Source organism: Zalophus californianus, chromosome 16, assembly GCF_009762305.2.
Source record: "Zalophus californianus isolate mZalCal1 chromosome 16, mZalCal1.pri.v2, whole genome shotgun sequence".
NCBI classification, from domain to species: Eukaryota; Metazoa; Chordata; class Mammalia; order Carnivora; family Otariidae; genus Zalophus; species Zalophus californianus.
Window position 1 is genome coordinate 42,317,481 of NC_045610.1, and position 21,610 is coordinate 42,339,090.

A 21,610-nucleotide genomic window follows, 5' to 3' on the forward strand; every position below is an offset into this window, starting at 1 on the left:
TACAAAGGGCGAGCAACATAGTTTTTCCAATGATGACGTTTGCACCCCCACATTTTGAAGAACCTAAAAGGGGATACCTTGATCTAAGTGATTTCTTCCCTTTTTTTTTTTTGTTTTTAGACATTGTCCAGCTGATCACCACACGAGCATCAGAGGGTTGCCCACAGAGAAAACACGGTTCTTAGCTCTACAAAGAAAAAGGCCTGAGAACTACGCTCTTTTATTGATTTTATTTCTCCAAGAGTTTTCTTACTAAGTGAATTAACCTTGCACCGTTAACTTGACGTAATCTTAAGAAAATATATGAAATATGCTTTAGAAAAAATGACACGTGCTCTAACCAGCCATCTCGTTTGGCAATCATTTTCCAGAGCGGTTGTCCTTTCGGGATGGGGAGGTGGGGTTTTTTTTTTTTACATGTGAGTGATTAAATCTACACACAAGAGCTCCAAACTCTTGCTGACCTCCCTCTGCAACACCAGCTGGTGTTGGGAGACAGAGTCCTGAGGCCAGCAGGGGTCTCTCTCCAAGGCTTGGGTCACCCCAAGCTGTTTGGCCATCAGTCCTGGAGTGTCACCCCAGAAGATCTGGGCAGTTCCCGAACATAAACTTAGCAGCTCCTCCCGTCATAACGGCAATCGTGGAACACATTGGAAGGGCTCAGATGCATCCCATGGAGAAAGAGGGATTGGGTTTTTTGTCCCCATTTGCAGACAGGGTCCCTTGAAAGCACACGATACTTCTACTGCAGGGTTCCACATTTCTAGGCTGTCACTCACTGGGCTTAGTACGATCTCTTCATCCTCGGGACATGGGGGACACTTCCCAGCCCCCAACTCAATAATGTGAGCGTCTGGATAGGTGTTCAATCCCCAAACTGCGGATTTAAAAGGAATAGCTGCTCCGTGGCTCTGGGGCGCGGCTCAGCAGTCCCAGCTCTATCCCTGAATCGACTCCGAAGAGGCAGGTGCTGCCCTGGGTCCGTTCTTAGCCACGCAGTCAAGCCAGTGTGAACGGGCCCGTATGGGGACCACCTACACCAGGCTGTTTCTCCGACTGTCCCACTCCAGCCCGTGTTATAAACTTGCCTGCTCAGCCAACAACTTTGGGAGATAAGGACTGGGTTTCTGATTAGCAGCCGCTGAGTTTCTGTCCTCAGCTCTCCTCATAATGATTCTCCCTGGGGTTTCGGGACAACTGAAGGCTCCCCAAAGCCTCAGATACGGAACCCAGGAAGGAAGGGTGGTCTAGGCTGTGTGTATGTGTTCCAGTCATTTCCTTCCTTTGGAGTATTTGGTTTCACAGGTCACTAGCTGGTCCCAAGTCTCCTCACCCAGCAGACCAGGTGGCGTCCGGGCCTGGAGGAGGGCTGGCTGGCGTCGGAGGGAGGGGGTAGCAGGAGAGGTGGGCAGCAGCTGAGAGACCCCAAGCAGCAGTGTGTCTGGAGCTGTTCCCAGATTCGCTTGGGTCCAGTCGGGCTTCTGTATGATTCCATGAGAACTGTGGGAAGTAAGGGCCTTGGGGAAGGGGCTGCTAAGACAGAGCAAAACTGGAGAGAACTTTCCGGGAAACTTCAAGGCTCCCAGGGATGCTGGACAGCTTTGTGTTTAAGAGCCATTGCAAGACGTGGAGAGGTTGCCCTGGGAAGGGGGGTGGTGGGAGAAGGTGAAAGAGGGGTTGGGTGAGGACTGGGGTGAGGGTAGCTGGGTAGGGGGCTCAGTCCTCAGTCTTTCTTTCTTCTTGGAGAATCTCACTCTGAACTTGGAGAGGCAGCAGAGTCCCCATCCTCAGGGTCCTGCCCGTTGGGGGAGATTGGCTGACCCCCTTTCACACGCTTCCACTTCATCCTTCGGTTCTGGAACCACACTTTGACCTGATGGAGGAAGCAAAGGAACCTGGTCATCAAGGGAGGTACAATTACCTCCCCATATTGATGCTCAAGACAGCAGTTTGCAGTTCTAGGGGCCCCAACTGGAAGCTCCACTTGTCCTCTCCCGCTCCTCCAAAGGCACCAGGAATCAAGACAAAAGGGAGGACACATCAATCTGCCCAGAGACCTCTCTTGTGTCTCCCTGTCTTTGTGTCAGAAAGCCTGCCAGTCTGGGGACAGGGTCTAAAAGTCACTTGGCATTTGGCCCCACCTACTTTCACATGCCCCCCCCCCCAACCCCCGCCTCCGGTGTCAACACCTCCTCCCTCTAGCTTCTGTTACCCAAGGGTCTGGGAGCAGAGGATCACCAGCCTCATCCTGAGGCACGTTCGTAAAACACTTGTCAGTTTAGATAGCTCTGGTCTGCGTATTTTCTCATCTTAGCTTCAGCATTACCTGCAGGGTGGGGTCATGACTCTGGAGACCCAGAGAGGTCAGGAGACATGTCCCAGAGGTCACAGGGCTAGGAGGTGGTAGAGGCAGGATCTGAATCTTAGTTTTCTAAACCGAGCACTCTGGCAGAGCCCCTCATCAACTGAAAGCTGCTATCAAATACCATTATTATTATAATACTTTACTCCATGTTAGAACGCGGGTGTGGGTGGAAGGCTCTGAGGGAAAACCCCAAACAAAAGGGCTAGGAAGTTTTTTTAGAGGTGTCCAGGAACCACCTGGGGAACTTACTAGAAATGCAGACTCCCAGTCCCACTTATTGTTACTGCAAAGTCACTCTCCAGAGTTATGGAATCTGCATTTGTTTTTTGAGTTTTAAATTTTATTTTTGAAGTAATCCATCTCTACACCCAGCATGGGGCTTGAACTCATGACCCCCAGATCAAGAGTCGTCTGCTCCACTGACTGAGCCAGCCAGGCGCCCCTTCGAATCTGCATTTTAAACAAGGGCTGAGGTGATTCCAGTGCACGCTTAAGTTTGGGAATAACCAGATCAGAGGTTCCAACCCTGGCTGCACGTGAGAACCACCTAGGGGAACTCTGAAAAAATGCTGATGTCTGGACTCTATCCCAGACCAATGGAAACAGTCTCTAAAGCCAGACATCGATGTTGTTAAACTCTCTGCCAGTGATTCAGGTAGAGGCACAGTTGAGAACCACTGGACTGGGCAGAGGGAGAAGAGAAAGGAGAAGGTTCAGGCAGGAGTGGTGGGAAGGTTGGGGGATGAGAGAGCAGAGGACAGGAGGGATGGCCAGAGGAGCTCGGGCCCCCTGGACCGCACCTGCCGCTCGGAGAGGTCCAGGTTCACGGCGATCTCGTATCTCCGAAGCCGGGTCAGGTAGTTATGGTGCGCAAACTCGGCCTCGAGCTCCCGCAGCTGCTCCTTGGTGAAGGCTGTCCTCTCCTTGCGAGCCTTGCTGCCGCCCTCGGGCTTCCCTCGGCTCTCCTGGTTGTCTGGGGAGAAAGCATCCCAAACAGGAACATGTGAACTGCAGAGGTTCCCTTTCCTTTGTCCTTAAGAGTCAGGGCAGCGCAGCCTTTCCTGTCTCTCTTGTTTTTATTTTTTATTTTATTTTCTATTAAAGATTTTATTTATTTATTTGAGAGAGAAAGAGCGCGCGCATGAGCATGAGCAGAGGGGAGGGGCAGAGGGAGAGGGAGAAGCAAACCTCCACCAAGCAGGGAGCCTGATGCGGGACTCGATCCCAGGACCCTGGGATCATGACATGAGCTAAAGGCAGATGCTTAACCAACGGAACCACCCAGGCGCCCCTGTCTCTCTTGTTTTTTAAAGGATATTGAGAAAGAACCCACATTGTCCCTTTATCATTCCTTCTAGCGCTTTAACCCCCTGAGAACTGGGAAGTCTTCTGGCTCCCGGCCTCAGGTGCATCCACCCCCCACCCCAAACTTTTTTTTTTAAGATTTTATTTATTTATTTGAGAGAGAGAGAGAGAGAGAGAGCATGAGCGGGGTGAGGGGAAGAGGGAGAAGCAGACTCCCTGCTGAGCAGGGAGCCCGCGATGCAGGGCTCGGTCCCTGGACTCAATCCCAGCACTCCTGGATCGTGACTCCAGCGGAAGGCAGACGCTTAAGAGCTGAGCCACCCAGGCGCCCCTACCCCAAACTTTTTTTTTATCCCCAAAGCACAAGAAGCTGCTCTTGGCTGTTTAATGATTTCTACTATCCAAACTCCACTCCCCCCACCCCCCGTTTGACACTAGTAGTGGCTATAAGTTTGTGGGGCAAAGGTTCTAAAACTGAGGCTCTCTGTCCTCAGAGACATCACCATCACCTGAGAACTGTCAGAAATGCATATCCTGGGGCCTCATCCCAGACCTACTGAATCAGACACTCTGGGGGTGGGGCCCAGCAATAAGTCTTCAAGGTGATTGTGACACACGGTCAAGTTTACAAACCCCTGCTCTAAGACCTCACTTCTCAGAGGGTGCCATGGCCACAGCAGCAGGGCCCGGAAGTTGGTCAGACTTGCAGGATCTCAGGCCCTACCCATGACCTGCTGAATCAGAATCACATTTTAGCCGGATCCCCAGGGGAGTTGTGTGCACATGTAAATTGAGAAGTGCTGCTTTAAGCTTGTTTCCCACTTTGATAGCAGGAGGGGCCAAGTCTGGAAGGTTCTGGGCTCTGCATTAGACACAGCAGGAGCTCCATCATAGCGGCTAACAGGGATACAGGGAGCAAACACCTTACATGTATCAGCCACTTAATCCTCCCAATAACTCAGCCAGGTGAGTTCTTGTATTAGCCCCACACTGTATAGACCAGAAAAGTAAACCCAGAGACATTTAAACAAGTTGTTCAAGTTCATCTAGTTGGTCCAGCCAGTGACTGGCTGAAGCAGAAATCAAACCCAGTCAGTTTGACTCACATGCTGTTCAAATAAAATCCACGTAGGAAGGGGTTACAAACTGTAGAGTGCTGTACAAACGACAGGGACTATATGTTATTCCCGCCCCCCCGCCCCCCGCCCCCCAGCAAGCTGAGAGGCGGTTCTACCTTCACTTCAGTGGTGGAGCTGGGTGGGGAGGCAGCCCGAAGGAGACCAATCACCCACACAATTAACAATGCCGGCCACGTGTCTGGTGAATGGCTACAGGCTCTAAAATTTGGAAGTCTTTCATTTCATTGTCCTTTTACAGACCCGAAGGCCCCGTGGCTCAGAGTTAGGTGCTTTACTGAAAGCGGTGCCCCCACCTTGTACCCCCTTAGGGACCTCATGCGTGCCCGGGTGTGTGTGGCGGGGAGTCCTGGTTGTGTGTGGGGGGGAGTCCCTGTTGTCGGGGGCTGGCCCGGAGGTGGGGGCTTTTAGACAGGTTTGTAGAGGGCAGGGAAGACCCCCCCCCCCAAAGCAGCCACATTGCGGAGCGCGTGGGGAGGTGGAGACCCCTCGTCAGCCCTGGTCCAGTCGGGAACCTCAGCCCCCTGGTTTCCTTCTCCGCAGTTCCTTCTCCTGCTTTCCATTCAGTCCCTTGTGTTTCAGTTTCCAGGCCCTCCGTCCCCGCCGAGCAGGAGCCGGGAGAGGAGCTGGGGGTGGGGGGCATAGTAAAGCGATCGGGGGTGCCCCTGCGGGAACCGAGAAGGCGGAGGGGCGCCTTCCCCCCGGGGGCTCCCCTGTGCCCGGCTGCCCGGTCTCGGGGTTGGCCACCAGCAGGGTGCGCCCGGAGGCAGGAAGGGGCGCGTCCCACAGGCTCGGGGGGAAGGCTGGCTTAGACCCCTCCAGTGGGAGCGGGAGCGTGGGCTGGAGGGAAGGACGCTCAGCACACCCCCGGCCGGGGATCCCCAGCAGTGCGCCGGCCTTGGCTGCCACCGGCCCGGGAAGGGAGGGCAGCATTCCCGGAGCACATCCCGGCGGGCAGAGACCCAGCTCATTTCCTACCCACTCCTGTCCCAGGGCTCAGGGTGGTTCCCAGCCCTTCCTTTTCACGACTGAGGGGGTGTGAAACCAAGATGACTCGTGTCAAGGTTTGAGGCCTCCATCTCCTCGCTGGGGGCCTTTGAGGAAGTCACTTAACCTCTCTGGGCTTCAGTTGCCTCATCAAGAAATTGGAGAAAATAAAGCACCTACCTCCCAGGGTTACTGGGAAGCCTGGACCAGCTCTTGTGTGGGGAAAATGCTTTTAAAACTTTAAAGTGCTTGAACAAAAACATATTCTTCCAATTCTTCCACTCTGAGAGATGCCATCTGAGGGGCTGGGATAGTACCAGCTGTGGTTTCTTGAAGGCCTCTGTGTTCTCAGATCCATTTAATCATTTCCACAAAACACCCCTAGGAGGAGCTACTATTATTGTCCCCTTTAGCATCATCAAGTGGAGTTGTGTGATAATTTGATTAATAGTGTTCTCTTTCTCCCCCCATGGATGAAACTGCTTTTTCTCACTTGTTACTGTACCTGGTACGGTACTTGCTAAACATTTGCTAGATCCAACCCAGTATTCAGAGGAGGAAGCAGCCTCAGAAAGGCACAGGAACTTGCCTGGTGTGTCCAGCAGTTTGGTGGGGGGCGGGGTGCAGAACTGAGATTGGGACCCAGATTCATCTGACTAGAGGTGCAGTGGTCAATGCTGGCCTCAGTTTCTCCATCTGCATCTGGCAGGCTCAGGGCTGGACCCAGAGTCTCCCCACCCAGTGCTCCTGGAGGCCCTGTACTGGGTTGATGCCCTCACTGACACTCCCCTTCTCCTAGGCCTGTTTAGGTGCACACGGGTGCCTATGAAAGCCCAGGAAACAGCCCACTCTCTCCAGTCCTGCACCTTAGCCTCCCAAGAGAGATGAGGGGAGGTAGGGAGAGGACCCCTTTGAGCTGATCTTGGACTGGTTACTGGGCCCCTCCCTGCCCACCTCCTCACTGTCCCGAGGTAGGCGCTGGGCCTCAGGGTGGGAAAGAAGAGGAAATGGGACAGAGGAGCTGGGGCTGGGAAGTCAGTGAACCTGGGGCAACAACCGCGAAGGGGGCTGGGAGAGCAGCACCCAGAGGACACCTGCTCATCAGCTTCTCAGGGAAGAAGGCCTCTCATCACTGTTAGAAATGACAAGAGGGCCTGAAGTATGGGAGGCTAGCTATGGCAATCAAAGTGGAAGTTCTGGTTCTCTTTGTTCTGCAACATTGTCATCAACATAGAAAAAGAAGGATGAAGACAAACCGGGAGCCATTTCTGGCTGGGAGGGGGGTGGGGGTTAGTCTGCCCGCTCACATGCACACTACCCTCAGGACAGTTTGATCCCAGGAGAGTACACCTTCGATGAGGTGCCTGCCTCCTACTCCGGGCCTCAGTTTCCTCATGGGGAGGAGCACGGGATTGGACTGGTGTCAGAGTCCTTTCCCAGTATGCAGCCCTGACATCTCTTCTCCTCTTCCTACTCTCTCTCCTGTTAAGAACCCCTGGCCTTGAAATTGAGGCCCCTCCGGTTGCAAATATTCTTGTCTGGGCTCCTAGTTCCTCCCTTCAGTCAGATCTGGAGTCTTGCTGTGTGCTCTGTCCCCAGGCCCTCCCCGGCCTTCCCAAGGTCTTCAGCTCACAGGTCAGGGCTATGCCAGGGAGTTTCTGTCTCCCGCTGATGTGCAAAGCTCCCCACCCCGAGCCGAATGGAGGAGATGTGTCTGAGGAGCCCTTGGAGAATCTGGGCCTGAGCAGGCTCCAAGAAAGAGCTCTCTGACCTTGGGCAAGTGTCTCACGTTCTCTGAACTTCAGTTTCTTCCTTTGCAAAACAAGAACAGCTACATGCCCCATGCTCGGAAGGCTGCCGAGAAGGTAAAATGCTGCGGATACCGCGTGTTAACCCCGAGCACCGTGCCCGGCGCACTGGTGACCCTCCGTCTGAAAGAACCGTAAGCACAGGTTCCCCTGGAGATATCACTGCAGAGGTGATTCACGGTGGAGGTTCGAGACGACGTTTGTCAAGCTAGCACGTCTCCAGAGCTGTGTGAAAGGGATGCCTTCCCAGCGTCTGGCCTTTTAACTGTTTTCCCTTCTCCGCTACTTCTCTGCGTCTCTGCTTGGGTCTGTGTCTGGTCACTGTTATGTCAGCCTTCCAGCGGAGGTGTGAGTCCAGGCACAGGCACAGCACGGACCAGAGTCACATCTCAGGCGTCCTGGCCCTGCTTCTCTTTCAGGGGCAGGGGTTCAGAGGGAGGACGCTGGTGCTCAGCAGGCTGCCTTCTGGGGCTCAGGAGGAGCAGCTCCGTCCTGCCCCAGCCCCTGCGCGGACCCTCCGAGCCAGAGCCGGCCGGGCCGTGTCGGGGCCGTCGTGCCCAGAGCAATGCAAACAGGATGTATGTGTGATTGCGGTCTGCACCAGGAGCTTTTACACCATCCAAGGTAAATTATTTCACAAAAAGCTGTCAGTTTTGGCAGGCCTTCCTAAAGTTAGCAGACAGCTTTATCGGAGCCACAAGGAAGTTCAGACAGACTCTGGGGAGCACGGCTTTTTGGAGGCCTGTATCCCTACTCCCAAGTTGTCACAGCGTTTTACATAAATTCCTATCCAAGACCAGATAGAAAGTCACATGCGGTACATTCAAATAACACTTCCGCAGTTGACAATGGATCTCTTTTCCCCAGAGGTAAACGTCTTTGGGGCTTGCATATATACTACGGAATCCTAGAACGGTAGTGCCGGAAGAGGCTTAGAGCTGATCTCTGGGCACCTTTCCATTTTACAGCAGAGCCTAGAGTAGGCGAGAGAGGGCCTCAAGATGGGGCTGGACTGCAAACCCAGATTTCCGTGACAGGAAGCTATTTCCACACATTAGGCCGCTTCCTGTTGTGTCCTTTACGTATACTGTAGGGTAGGTAAGGTACACATCAGCCCATTGAACAGAGGAGGAAATGAAGACCCAGAGACTAAAAAGGCTTGCTGGAATTCCCCGGGACCACTCCGGGGCTACCCTGGGAGGGGGGTGGCCAGCATGAAGGCCGTGCTCACCCCAGGGATGTGTCCGTGTGCGCGTCGGGGACGCGGAGGGGGAGGGGAATCCCTGGGGCATAATGTCAGCAGGCGAGACCTTGGCAAACCCTCTGAAAACGGTGTCTGGGGCTTCCTGGGCTGTCACAGTGCTGGCCTTTGACATCCTTGTTAGTTCTGATACTTTCAACTTCAGGAGGAGTCGAAGCCCATCAAAATAGACAGGACCCAGATGGAACCAGCCCGAGACCAGTTGGGCATTTGCATCCAGGACCTCCCTGGCTTCCTTTCTCATTGGGTCCCCGTGAGGCCCACCTACCTCAATGTCTGGGCCCTTAGTCTCTCCGGTAGGTGACCGAAGAGACATAGGGAGGGCTCCCAGCCTTTTTGAGGAGCCCAGCAGCGGGGCTGGGGAATTCGAAGTATGTTTGCTGGGAGAGAAGCAGATTCTTCTGGAATGGAAATGCCTGGTGCTACAGTAGTCTTTGCTGAGGGACCCCTGTGGGGTGGGGGCAGTGAGGCTATGAGGTACGAGGGAGAGTGGAATGGATGGGCAATGAGATGGGGTGTGGGGGACCATGGAAGAGGGGAACAAAGAGGTGAAGGCAAAGGGAGGCAGTGGAAATGAGGGCGGGGAGCCGCAGCAAGCCTCTGAGATGGGTTGGGGGGAGGCATGGGCAGCTGTGGACTTTGTTTGTGTTTATACGTTCCAGATGTCACCCTCAGCTGTCACCAAAGGAAGTGTGGACTTCAGGACCAGGCCCCACTGCTCACACTGTTCCTCCACCACTGTGTTCAAGGAAAACAGGGAAAACACGAACTAGAAAATGCTGGGTTAGGGGGCGGGGAAGGAATCCTGGCCAGATGCCAGGGAAGCCCAGCTCGGTGAGCAGAAAGGGCACAGGGGGGAAGGGGTTGCCTCCCGGGGCCTGCAGGGACCTCGAGTCCTGCCCTCAGAAAGAGCTGCTCTGCCTCTGGGCTCATCCCCACCTCCCTGGGCCCAGATGCCCTGACTTGCTCAAGCCAGAGAAAAAGGTGAGTAGGGCGGGACTCCTGAGCCCCTAGCCTGGCCGGCGGTAGGCAGGGCCGAGGCTACCTCTCCACTGACCTTCTTAGAGCCCAACGGCTCTTTGGGCCCCTATGTCTTAGGTGCTGGTCAGAATTTTGCTGCTTTGGTGGATACTGATTTTCTGCAGAACTTCCAGACTGTATCTGGGTGGGGCCTGAGCGGGCTCGGTCATGGGTTTTGTGCTGATGCCTCTGAGTTCAGACAGTGGCTAAGGGTCCTGATGGGGTCCCCAACCTCTGCCTGACAGGGGGCAGGAGCTTTGACCAGGAGGCAGGAGGCAGGAGGCAGGAGGCAAGAGGAATAGGGAGTTCCTGTCTCTCTTTCCACACTGGCCACTCTGGCTTCTAAGGCTTCTTCCTCGCTGGGGGTTCTGGGGTTGAGTTGGAATGAGAGGGGCTGCCGCCACTGTGGCCCCTCAGACCACACCCTGCCCAGCACTGCAGTGACCCTGGACCAGTGAGCCTGCAGACACAGGCTGGCCCAGCTGGTAGCAGCCTTCCGAGGCCCCCTCTGTCCTTGGGTCCCTGCCTTGCCAGGCTTTGAGCACAGGCCACCTGGGATGCCGCCAGGATCAGGGAAGATTTTGAAAAGAGGAGGGCTCCTTTGTGGGTTTGGGAACAGTGGACTGAGGGGTTACCAAGTGCTGGCTGTGTCTTTACATCTGTGATCCCATCTTGTCCCATAGCAACCCTATGGTGTAGATACCGTGGTCATTTTTCAGAGAGTGGGACTCTGAGGTGTGGGGCTCGCCCGAGCTCACGCAGAACGGAAGCTGTGGATGGGGACTCGGTCTGGGTCTGCCCTGTCAGTGCACTTGACATTAGCCCCTGAAACCCGCCCCCCTGCCCTGCCCTCCCCTCCTTTACGAGGCTGCAGCCCAGCAAAGAGGGTGGGCATGGATAGGAGATCACCCAGCATGGTACTCAGTGTCCCTCTGCTGACCCAAGTGACACGGACGTTGTCCGTGTATTTCATTATCACCTCCTTTCCTTCTTCCGCTGCCAAACAGCCCACTGCTTTAGATACATTCCTAAAAGTGTCTCTCCCTATAGGTATAAGATAAGCATGCAGGGATCTGTTTGTAGCCAGAAACGATGCTCTGAGTGGGAAAGCTGGACGGGCCAAAGGGACCTGGGGCCAGGAAAACTCTGGGGTCGCGCACCCCTGTGAGATGCTGCTTTTCACTGGAGCATTGGTGCTGCTGCTGGAGCCTTGTCCTTGTCCCTCTGCCTCTCGTTTATGGGCTGAATTGCCTCCCCTGTGAATATGTCGAAGTCCTGGGCTCTGCGTGGCTCAGTCATTAAGCGTCTGCCTTCGGCTCAGGTCGTGATCCCAGGGTCCTGGGATCGAGTCCCGCATCGGGCTCCCTGCTCCGCGGGGAGACTGCTTCTCCCTCTGCTCCTCTCTCTGTCTCTCATGAATAAATAAATAAAATCTTTAAAAAAAAAATATGTTCAAGTCCTAACCCCCAGGACCTCAGAATGTGACTCTATCTGGAGATAGTATCGTCCAAGGGATGATTAGGTTAAAATGAAGCGCTGGTTAGGGTGGGCCCTGATCCGATCTGACCGGTGTCTTTATAAGGAGAGGAGACGGGGACACATGGGGAGATACCGGGGGTGCCCACGCACAGAGGAAGGACCGAGTGAGGACGTGGCAAGAAGAGGACCATTTGCCAGCCAAGGAGAGAAGCCTGCAGAGAAACTAAAACTGGCTGACATCTTGAGCTTTGACTTCTAGTTTCCAGAGCTGTGAGAAAATAAATGCCTGTTGTTCAAGCCGCCCAGTCTACGGTATTTTGTTTTGGCAACCCGGGTGGACTAAGACGCACCCCTGCCCCCGCCCCCGATCCTCATAGCTGGTGCTTAACCACTAAGGAGAGGGAGCAAGGCCAGGAGGGGTGCTTGGCAAGGCTGATGCTAGTCCACAGGAGACCTCTCTGCAAATTAGAAAAAGGTGCCCTTTCCTCTAGACCGGAAACATAGCCACGTGTCCCTAGGACAGCTGGGCCCTCTAGCCGCCCAGCCACAGCCGGCCCCCGTAACTCTCCTGCCATGGGGTCCACCTCATTGCTCAGCCACAGCAGCCGTGGTGGCCCTGGTACTTGGGAGCTGACCTGAGTACCCCATGGGGAATCATGCAGAGTCAGCCTAGCCTCCATATGTGGCTGTTTATGTGTCTTTCTGACCCCAGCACCAGCCTTGATTCGGGCTGGTTTTACGATCAAAGTTGGGCTCTCTGCACACCGTTTCATGAGTGAGACTATAAAAGTCCTGATGCATTTTACAGAAGGACATCACACATGGTGGAAACCCTCAAGCCAGCCAGTGGAGGCCCTCTCAGAAAGAAGGGGAGAAAACGAATGAATGAACACCAGGCTGTAATGGAGAGTACTGATCACACAGTGAATGAGCTCCTCCTGGAGTAAATGCTCCAGTAGGTGCGAGGGAGATGGCATAGGTGAATCAGATACCATCCTGGCCCTCCAGACACTTCAGTTTTAGGGAGAAAAGCAGTCATATGCTATAACTCTGGATGAAAGGTAAACTCATACTCAATGATGAAAGACTGAAAGCTTTTCCTCTAAGATCAGGAACAAGCAAGGATGCTCATTGTTGCTACTTCTAGTCAACATAATACTGTAGGTCCTAGCCAGAGCAATCAGGTGAAAAAATAAAATATAAAAGGCATCTAAATTGGAAAGGAAGGCGTAAAATGATCTCTGTTTGCAAATGACATGGTCTTGTATATGGAAACCCCTGAAGATTCCACAAAAAAAAAAAAACCTCTCGGAGCTAATGAATGAATTCAGCAAAGTTACAGGATAGAACATCAACACACAAAGATCAGCGGCATTTCTATCCACAAACCATGAACAATCTGAAAGGGAAATTATGGAAATAATTTACATTGACAATGGCATCAAAAAGAAAAAAACCCACTTATGAATAGACTTAACTAAGGAGGTAAAAGAAATGTACACTAAAAACTCCAAAACATTTTGAAAGAAATGAAAGACGACACAACAAAATGGGAAGACATCCTATGTTTATAGATTGGAAGACTTAATATTGTTAAAATGTCCTTATGACTCAAAGTGATCTACAGATTCAGTGTAATTCCTATCAAAATCCCAATGGCATTTTTTGCAAAAATAGAAAAAATTTCAGAGGACCCTGAGCAGCCAAAACAATCCTGAGAAAGAGAAACAAAGATGGAGGCCTCACACTTTCTGATTTTGTTTATTTTTTATTTTTTTATTTTTTAAGATTTTATTTATTTGAGAGAGAGAGAATGAGAGAGAGAGAAAGCACATGAGTTGGGGGGAGGGTCAGAGGGAGAAGCGCAGGGAGCCCGATGCGGGACTCGATCCAGGGGCTCCAGGATCATGACCTGAGCCGAAGGCAGTCGCTTAACCAACTGAGCCACCCAGGCGCCCACACTTTCTGATTTTAAAACGTATTACAAAGCTGCAATAATCACAACAGTATTGCATTGGCATAAAGTCAGACCTAGAGAACGATGGAACAGAATTCTTATGAAGTAAACCCTCACATATATGGTCAAATGATCTTCAACAAAGGTGCTAAGGCTACACAGGGGGGAAAGGACAACCTTCAATAGATGATGTGGGGAAAACTGGATATCTACATGCAAAAGAATAAAGCTGGACCTTCACCTTACAGCATATAAAAAAATTAACTCAAAATAGTTTAAAGGGAACCGGGGTGGCTCAGTTGGTTAAGCGTCCGACTTGATTTGGGCTCAGATCATTATCTCAGGGTCGTGAGATTGAACCCTGTATTGGGCTCCACACTGGGCATGGAGTCTGCTTAAGATTTTCTCTCTCTCCCTCAACCTCTGCCCATCCCCCCACCACACACGTTCTCTCTCTCTCTCTAAAAAGATAAATAAATAAAATAGTTTAAAAACTTAAACACAAGATCTAATACTATAAAACTCCTAGAGGAAAACATGGGGAACAATCTTCATGACATTAGGTTTGGCAATGATTTCATGAATATAACACCAGAAGCACAGGCAACAAAAAGCAAAAACAGAGAAATGGGACTACCTCAAACCTAAGGACATCTATGCAGCAAAGGGACCAACAGCAGAATGCAAAGGCAACCTATAGAGTGGGCAAAAATATTTGCAACCCATATGCTGATAAGGGATTAATATCCAGAATATATAAAGAACTCCTACAAGACAACAACAAAAGTCAAACAATTCAACTGAAACATGGGCAAAGGACTTGAATAGACATCTCTCCAAAGAATATCTACAACTGGCCAGCAAGTCTATGTAAAGATGCTCAACATCACCAAGCATTAGGGAAATGCAAATCAAAACCATGATGAGATATCATCTTATATGAAAAGAGTAGGGGAATTCCTCAAAAAATTACAAATAGAATTACTGTAGGATCCAGAAATTCCACTTCTGGGTATATATCCAAAAGAATTCAAAAGCAGAATTGTGAAGAGATATTTGCACACCCATGTTCATTGCAGAATTATTCCTAATAGCCCACTTGGAAGCAACCCAAGTGTTTGTCCATCAACAGATGAATGGATAAAGAAAATGTGGTCTATGCCAACTGTGGAATAATATTCATCCTTAAAAAAGGAACGTCTGTTCTCTGCTACAGCACAGATGAACCTGGAGGACATTATGCTAAGTAAAATAAGTCAATCACAGAAAGACAAATATTGCATGATTCCACTTATCTGAAATATCTAAAGTAGTCTAACTCTTTTTTAGATCAGTCTCTAATAATACTTGCTATTAAAAGGCAAAGTGAGAAGGGTTTATCTTTGGCCTAAAGTTACTCTGTGTTCCGTTTAGATTTACTCCTCATCCAATACCATGGTACAGTCCCACATTAGCTTTGCTCTGGCCACCACCCCTGCGAAGCCTGAGGCAGACTGGCCACCTAAAGTAGTCTAATTCTAAGAAACAGAACATAGATCGCTATTTGTCAGGCCTGGGGGAGAGGGAAAAGGTGAGTTGTTTTCCAACAGATATAGGGTTTCAGTTTTATAAGATGAAAAAGTTCTAGAGATCTGTTGCAGGAAATGTGCATATAGTTAACGCTACTTTACCATATGCTTAAAAATCAGCTGGAGGAGCACATGACTCTTGATCTCGGGGTCATGAGTTCAAGCCCCATGTGGGGTGTAGAGATTACTTAAATAAATAAAACTTTAAAAAAAATTTTAAATGATCATGATGGCAAATTTTGTGTTATGTGTTTTTTATCATAATTTTTACTTATTTACTTTTTCAAAGATTTTATTTCTCAAGAATGTCTAAACCCAACGTGGGGCTCAAACTCACGACTCTGAGATCAAGAGTCACACACGACACTGACTGAGCCAGTGAGGCGCCCCTGATCATCATTTTTAAGGAGGAGATTTCAAATACAAGATGTCCCATGGTAAGAAATCTCAGAAGAACTCCTTTATGAAGTTATGAGCTACCTATTTAGAAAATCAGCACAAGTTCTAGTGGATACTAAAACTTGCAACTTTTTCAACGGCTTTCACTGCAATGATGCTATGGGCAAGCGGAGCCATACACTTAAAAAAAGAGAAGAAAGATCCTTGGAGAGGGTGGCTTTTGAGCTGGATGTTAAAATAAGGACTTCCATAGGCAGAGGAGTGGGGGGGGGGAGGGATGGAAGGGAAAGTGCTTCAGCGAATGGGGTTGAGGGGAGAGAAAAGCGGGGTGTGTTTGTGGGGCAAGTGAACCCGTGTGGCTTGTGGCAGGGAGGGTAGAGGTGGGAAGGCTGGGTGGGGGGCAGGGGGGCGCTATGGGTGGCAGAGAGCAGGTGGGAGAAAGGGGCCGATCTGGGGAGGGTTTACAAACCTCAGGAGAAATTGGGAGTTTGTGTGGCTGCACAGGGGCAGGTGGGGATCACATCTTGCAGGGGAGAAGTCAGGGAAGGATAAGCCTGGGGAGGCACACGTGTTGGAGACGAAGGAGACTGACAAGGCGAGTCTGAGGAAGGCAGAGGGAGCACGTGAGAGCACCAGTGAGCAGGGCTGAGCCCAAGCACAGGGGGCTCTCCCTGGCGGGCGATCGGATTCACCTACAGCCAGGCGGATCACGCGCGACCTTCCCTTGAACCCCGCCAGGAAATCACCGAGAAATCCCTCATTCCCATAAATTAAAGACGACCACGGTAGCCAGACAGATGGACAGATCGGGGGCAAACAACAGTGGCCTCGCAGCTGTCCCTGCCAGCAGGGCTCTTTGACACCCCTGGGCCAGGGGCTGGGAGTGTTTGCAGTGAGATAACATCACACTGGTCTCCTAAATCAGTTCTGTGCTGTGAACCAACAGAAGGTCTCTGAGCAGAAGCCAGGGCCCCCTGCTTTCCTCATCATTTACTTGAGCAAATCAGCTCCACTTCCAGTGGGAATGACAGGGGAGCAGCTGGGGCTGGCCGAAGGAGAGGGGAGAATAGAGAACGTTCCTCTTGAGACGAACTTTCAGTAACTTTCTGTTGCTGGAGCCTCCTCGGCCTGCTAGTGCAGGACCCTTTCGCCAAGCACACCTCATCCCCCAACCTCTCCAGCAGGTCTCTTGGTTCCAAGCTCCTAACTGACGACAACTGGATTTGAGGACCAGCAATAATTGCAAGGAGTTCCCATGTCTTATACCCCAGATTCAGGAATTTCTGAGTCAGCGTATTTGGAAAAATTCAATTCCATTGACCACCCGCCCCCCCCCCCCCCCCACCAACATGTTCTGAAGTCTGGTTCTGGAAATATGGGCCTAATAACACAGCTGCCATTTATTGAACCCACATGCCAGGCACAGGGCTGATCTCACGGATCACTGCCTTTAACCTTCACAGTGACTGTAGGGAAGGTACTTTGGTTCGAATCCCGTTTTACAGCTGGGAAAATGGAGGCCCCAGGAAATTAAGAAGTTTTCCAAAGTCCCATGGTTATGGTGCTGACATGCCAACCTGCCGGCCTGCCCGTGAAGAACTATGGAAAACACATTTCCGATCGATGGCTGGTTAACCTTCAGAGACAGCTTAGCACGGGCCAGGGTGAGACATGTGAGGCACTCACGTTGGGCGCAAAATGCAAGCGGTGTCAAACCCCTCAGTCATCAAGTGGAATAATATTTTTAATGCAATGTTTTAAGAAATCAGAGTTAATGCAAAAAATCCATGATGAACAAAACATCAAAAGTTTAAATAGAGACTCCACGAGGTGGCTCGGAATTGGTGGAGTGGGATGGGGGTTCTTTGTGGGTTTGTCTCTTGGGTTCCAGATTCCTAGGGTTGGTTGGGGGCCTTGCTCCTCTGCTTTTCCCTTCCTTCAGGCTCTTACGAAGCTAATCTTTCCTGCCTCCGCCCTCTCCAGTTCAATTCCAAAGGAAGGCTCAGGCAACTAGCTGGGACAGAAAGATTCTCGTGCTGAACAGAGAGCGGGTCTGGAACCCCAGAGAATGAATGAAACTCAGCTTGCTGTGCCTTGCCTGACTGCTGCCATTGCCGCTGCTCCTGAGGGGATGCGGAGGGGGAGCCCAGGACCGCTCCTGGATAAGAACTACCCCCCTGCCCCGAAGAGTTGCAGGACATTCAGTGGAGGGAGTCCACGTGCTCTTGGGATGGCCAGCTGCTTGGCACGTGAGCTCGCTCCCTAACGCAGTGCCACAGGCCACCGACCCAAAGGAAAGAAGGCACATGTGGGGCTTGCTGGAACGCAGAATGATTGTGCCTAAGCCCAGTCCTTTGCCTGTGCCTTCCAGTGCCTCGGCTCCCAGGTCCCTGGAAAGTGTCTGGATATGGCCAAGGGAAGTGTGGGCAGAGATGGAGGAGCTACGGGGCAGGCGCCCCGGCAGGGAGAGCTCTTCAGCCAGGCGCAGAGCCAAGTCGCTGAGAGCCCCTCGGTGAGGAGAAGCAGAAAGTGCCCCATCTCGGCACATCTCCAGCAGGGGCTAGGAAGAGTTGAGGATTTAACCAGCTGGGGACTTAAAGGGCCCTCCTATTAGGCTGTGGCCATCCATTGTGAGCACAGAGAGGGGCTTCTTTAAGCGTGGAGACCAAATATTTCAAAATGAGGATTATGCTTGAAATCTGCCGAAGGGTGTGGGATTTGGGGTCTGAGGTCCAGGTTTTGAGCTTGATCCCGGGGTTACCATCTGTCCTGATTGGCCCCGGGGCCGAGGGGTTTCCTGGGACACTGGACTTTCAAGGCTAAACACAGAGAAGTCCTGAGCCAATCCAGATGAGTGGGGCGCTCTCTAGACCCCATTCTGTCAGGGTCCTCCTCAAACTCTGTCTCTGCTTTTCCACACGTACAGCACAGAGATACTGGTAAGACCCGCCGTGCTTAGTTCGCACAGTGGTGGGACCCCAAAGAGCTAACGTGTGTTTCCTGCAGCATCTTGAACCCCCCTCTCTGTCCATAACACATCCACTGCCAGACAAGCATCTGCAGGCCTCTCCTCCCTCTTAGTCTGAGCCCTCTGCGGGTGAGACGTCCATATTCATCTCTGCAACCCGCCCCCCCCCCCACCCCAGGCCTTGGCCAGTGCTCCGCGAAGAGAAGATGCTCGGGAAACCTGTGCTACATGGAAAGTGCTCTGCAAAATCAAAGCACAGAGTGTTCTCGTTGGTTGGTTGACACTCTCGTTTTCTGCCCGCCCCTGGTTAGCCCTGGGAGAAAAGTTCTCTATGGGTTCAGGAGGACACGGGGGGGCAAGGTAGGGACAGGGAACCAGACAGAAGGTGAATGGGCGGCACGAGAAACCAGGAGGGTCCCATGGAGAGATGAGGAAACCAGTCCCCACCACAGGGAGGAGACGGACAGGAGCTGGGATCTTAATAAGCAGGCCGTTCCATCCTCTGGCCTCTGGGTCTCCTTGGCTGCCTGCCTCCCTGACTTTCCCAAGGCTGGTGATCCCTCAGGAGGACCCTTCGGGGAGGGGAGGGAATGCCTTCCCTGGGGGTCGCCCAGACCTTGGCACGCTGAGCTGCCCTCTTGGCTCAGACACGGGCAGAATGATAGACACCTCGGGGGCCAGTCTGTCCCAAATCTCTGCACTCCATCTCCTCCTCGCCCTTGCCCCTCCCATCCCAGCCGTCTGCTTCTCTGCCTCTAGGATCCTAGAGACAGAGGGTCCCGGCTCTGCTTGATGCCCTGGGGTCCCAGCCTCCGTCCTAGCCCTCCAAGCTCCCATCTCAGCTGACTCCCCCGGTGAGCAAACCCTTTGGCTCTGGGACCATTTGGAGCCTGCTGGGGCTCGGTGGGGAGAAGCATGACCTGGAGGCAGCCCGGATTCAGGAAAGCCCCTCTCCAGCCCTTGCCAGCCCGCAGCGAGCCTCCATCCCATGTATCTTCCCAATCTCTGTGGATCTTATTTCATTGACTTGCTGGCATAACCTTCCTGGGGTCTGGGAGTGCTGGGGGCACAGATACAGCCTCCATGACCAGAGAATCCTGGAACTCTGAGTAGAAGAAACCCCAAAGGCAACTCCTGCGTTTGGGTAGATTAGATAATATCGTTTGCAATTCAGGGTCAGGGCAGCTCGACTCATAGAGGGCAAGCAACCTAGCAAAGGAACGCTCAGCTGCTCCTCGGTCACATACCTGGACTCTCCTTTTTCCGTCTGGTTGACTTCTTCTCTGTCTCATGGGCAGTGTTCCCGAGGACTTCGTAGTCCTCACCTGGGCCTCCCGTCGTGTCCACCAGGCCTGGGCTGTTGGCCCCCATCTCCCCGGAGCCCCCAGCTGGGCCCGGGTTGAGCCTGCGCCGGGCCTCGGAGACGGGGAAGTTCCAGTCCGGGGGCTGTGGGAAAGCGGGGTGCTGCTCAGTGAAGAGGCGCTCCTCCCGGGGAAGGCTGTGTGGGGTGGCTGCCAGGCAGGAGGCCGAGAAGTCGGGGTACGCTGCCGCTGCTGTCGCCGGAAAGTCTGGTTTCTGGTGGAAGGAGAACGGTGTTGGCGGGTAGTGGGGCAGACCTGAGCCCCCAGTGCCTTCTGCGTGGGGATTTCGAAGGCAGCCCCAGCCCGGGGCTGGGGGATGGGGGCTCCTCATGCAGCTGCTGGCCACGGGATCCATCTGCCGTCTCCTGCTGCGCGCGCCTCAGTCTTTTCAAAGTTTGGATTCTTACACTTTGTTTATATTCAAATTTTTTAAAAATGCAAAAAAAAAAAGATAAATAAATAAATAAATAAGAGGGGGAACCATTCAGCAGAAAATTCACCCTGGGAACCAAAACAAAAACCAAAACTAAAGTCTCCTTCAAGTATGCACACGTGTGACCAGCTACACGGATGTGTGTGCACACACCTATGTCAGACTTCACTCCTGGCTTCCTGCCTGTCCCCCCGCCCCCCCCACCACACCAGCCTGCCTATTGGGGTCCCCTGGACGTGTATTTGTCGCCGATGACACTAAACATTTTCACTGTCGCCACCCAGACGCACCAGCTGACGAGTGCTTGTGTTGGAGCCCTGGGCGAATGCCTGCAGAGGGCTGGCCTGGGGCTGTGAGACACACTTTTAAATCCTGCGGTGGGGAGAGAGTGACAAATTTCTGAAGTGAAACGTGAGAGAGGAGAGGGAGGGGTTAAGCAGCACACACACGGTCCCCTCCAACCAAAACCCGAGCAGGCAACTATTAATCATCAGAAACCTTATATGCACATCTAATGGGATTTGCAGATGGAGACTTTTAAAGAAACATGGTCTGTATTTCTTTTTTTTCATTTTAAGGAGCGAGAGCAGCAGCACACACACCACTTCTTTAATGTGCCTCTTCTACGCTATGAAGTTATTTTATTGCACAGTTAACAAAATGCCCCAAGTCTTGGATTTGGAAAAAGCCTTAAGTCAGATCCAGAATCCGTCAAGTGCCAAATTCCAGGGAGTGAAGCAGGGAATAAGTGCAAGAGACAAGTTTGCTGATTGCATTTGATTTAAAGGTCCTTCCACTGCTGCTTGCAAAGAGGAAGGTGGATTAAAAGAAATCTTTTTTTTTTTTTTTTTTTTGCAGGTCTCAGCGGCCCACTAGGGTCTGTAGCATAAAGAAAGACGCACCCCGGAAAAACATTATTTCTCTCAGCCCAAAGCGACATTCTCACTTTCTCAGTAACTTAAAAAAACAATCAGATTCTTCCTTCCGTTCTTTAACCCCGACTTACATGCCAATTAGCCACACTCTTCTCTAGGGGGGTTTCAAGTCGTTTTTCTCCACGGCAAAGGGAAGGCTCTTAGATAAGGTTCTTGAAGTTTCTCCAGGCCCCCTCACCTCCACCCACCTGCTTCCCCTACCCCAGCCCCCGAGGCCACGGTTCCTGTGAAATCTGGGGCATGGAAATAGGAATCAGGGGGATTCTCGTTCCCAAGGGAGTTCTCTTTGGCAAACGATCACATGGTCTTCCTGGCCAGTGCCTGTCACCAGGCGGGCCAACTGCCATTTCAGTCGGTCCATCAGTCTACTTGATCCCCACACCCTGGGGTCTCTCACGAGGGTTAATATAATTTCTGGGAGGATGACATTCCAAGCACACGGGCCAGAGCTCCCCTCCCACTGAATCTTTCCACGGCCCAGAGCAACAGGATCAGGGCCGAAATGGGCACGGACCTAACTGTGTGCTGGCTGGTTCCAAAGACGCCAGGAGGGCCCACGGGCCTCAGCCCTGCAGCCTGGAGGCTGCACACACACTCTTCATGAAACTGGCATCGGGCTTCTGGAACA

General features: G+C 52.2%; 1 protein-coding gene across 5 annotated transcripts; it reads right to left on the bottom strand.

The window, feature by feature from the left end:
• Positions 1-215: 215 nt before the first annotated feature.
• Positions 216-21,172, bottom strand: MEOX1 (mesenchyme homeobox 1). Of its 5 annotated transcripts, none has more exons than XM_027568169.2 (4): positions 21,054-21,172; positions 19,501-19,828; positions 3,166-3,338; positions 216-1,873 (listed from the first exon to the last, which is right to left on the bottom strand). In XM_027568169.2, exons 2-4 carry the CDS (start codon positions 19,622-19,624, stop codon positions 1,751-1,753), a joined length of 420 nt encoding a protein of 139 aa, XP_027423970.1. In that variant the 5' UTR covers positions 19,625-19,828; positions 21,054-21,172; the 3' UTR covers positions 216-1,750. The 5 variants fall into 5 exon arrangements, with proteins under 5 accessions (XP_027423970.1, XP_027423968.1, XP_027423969.1 ...); XM_027568167.2 differs by having other exon boundaries at positions 19,501-20,022; XM_027568168.2 differs by lacking the exon at positions 21,054-21,172 and adding an exon at positions 20,338-20,435.
• Positions 21,173-21,610: the final 438 nt, after the last annotated feature.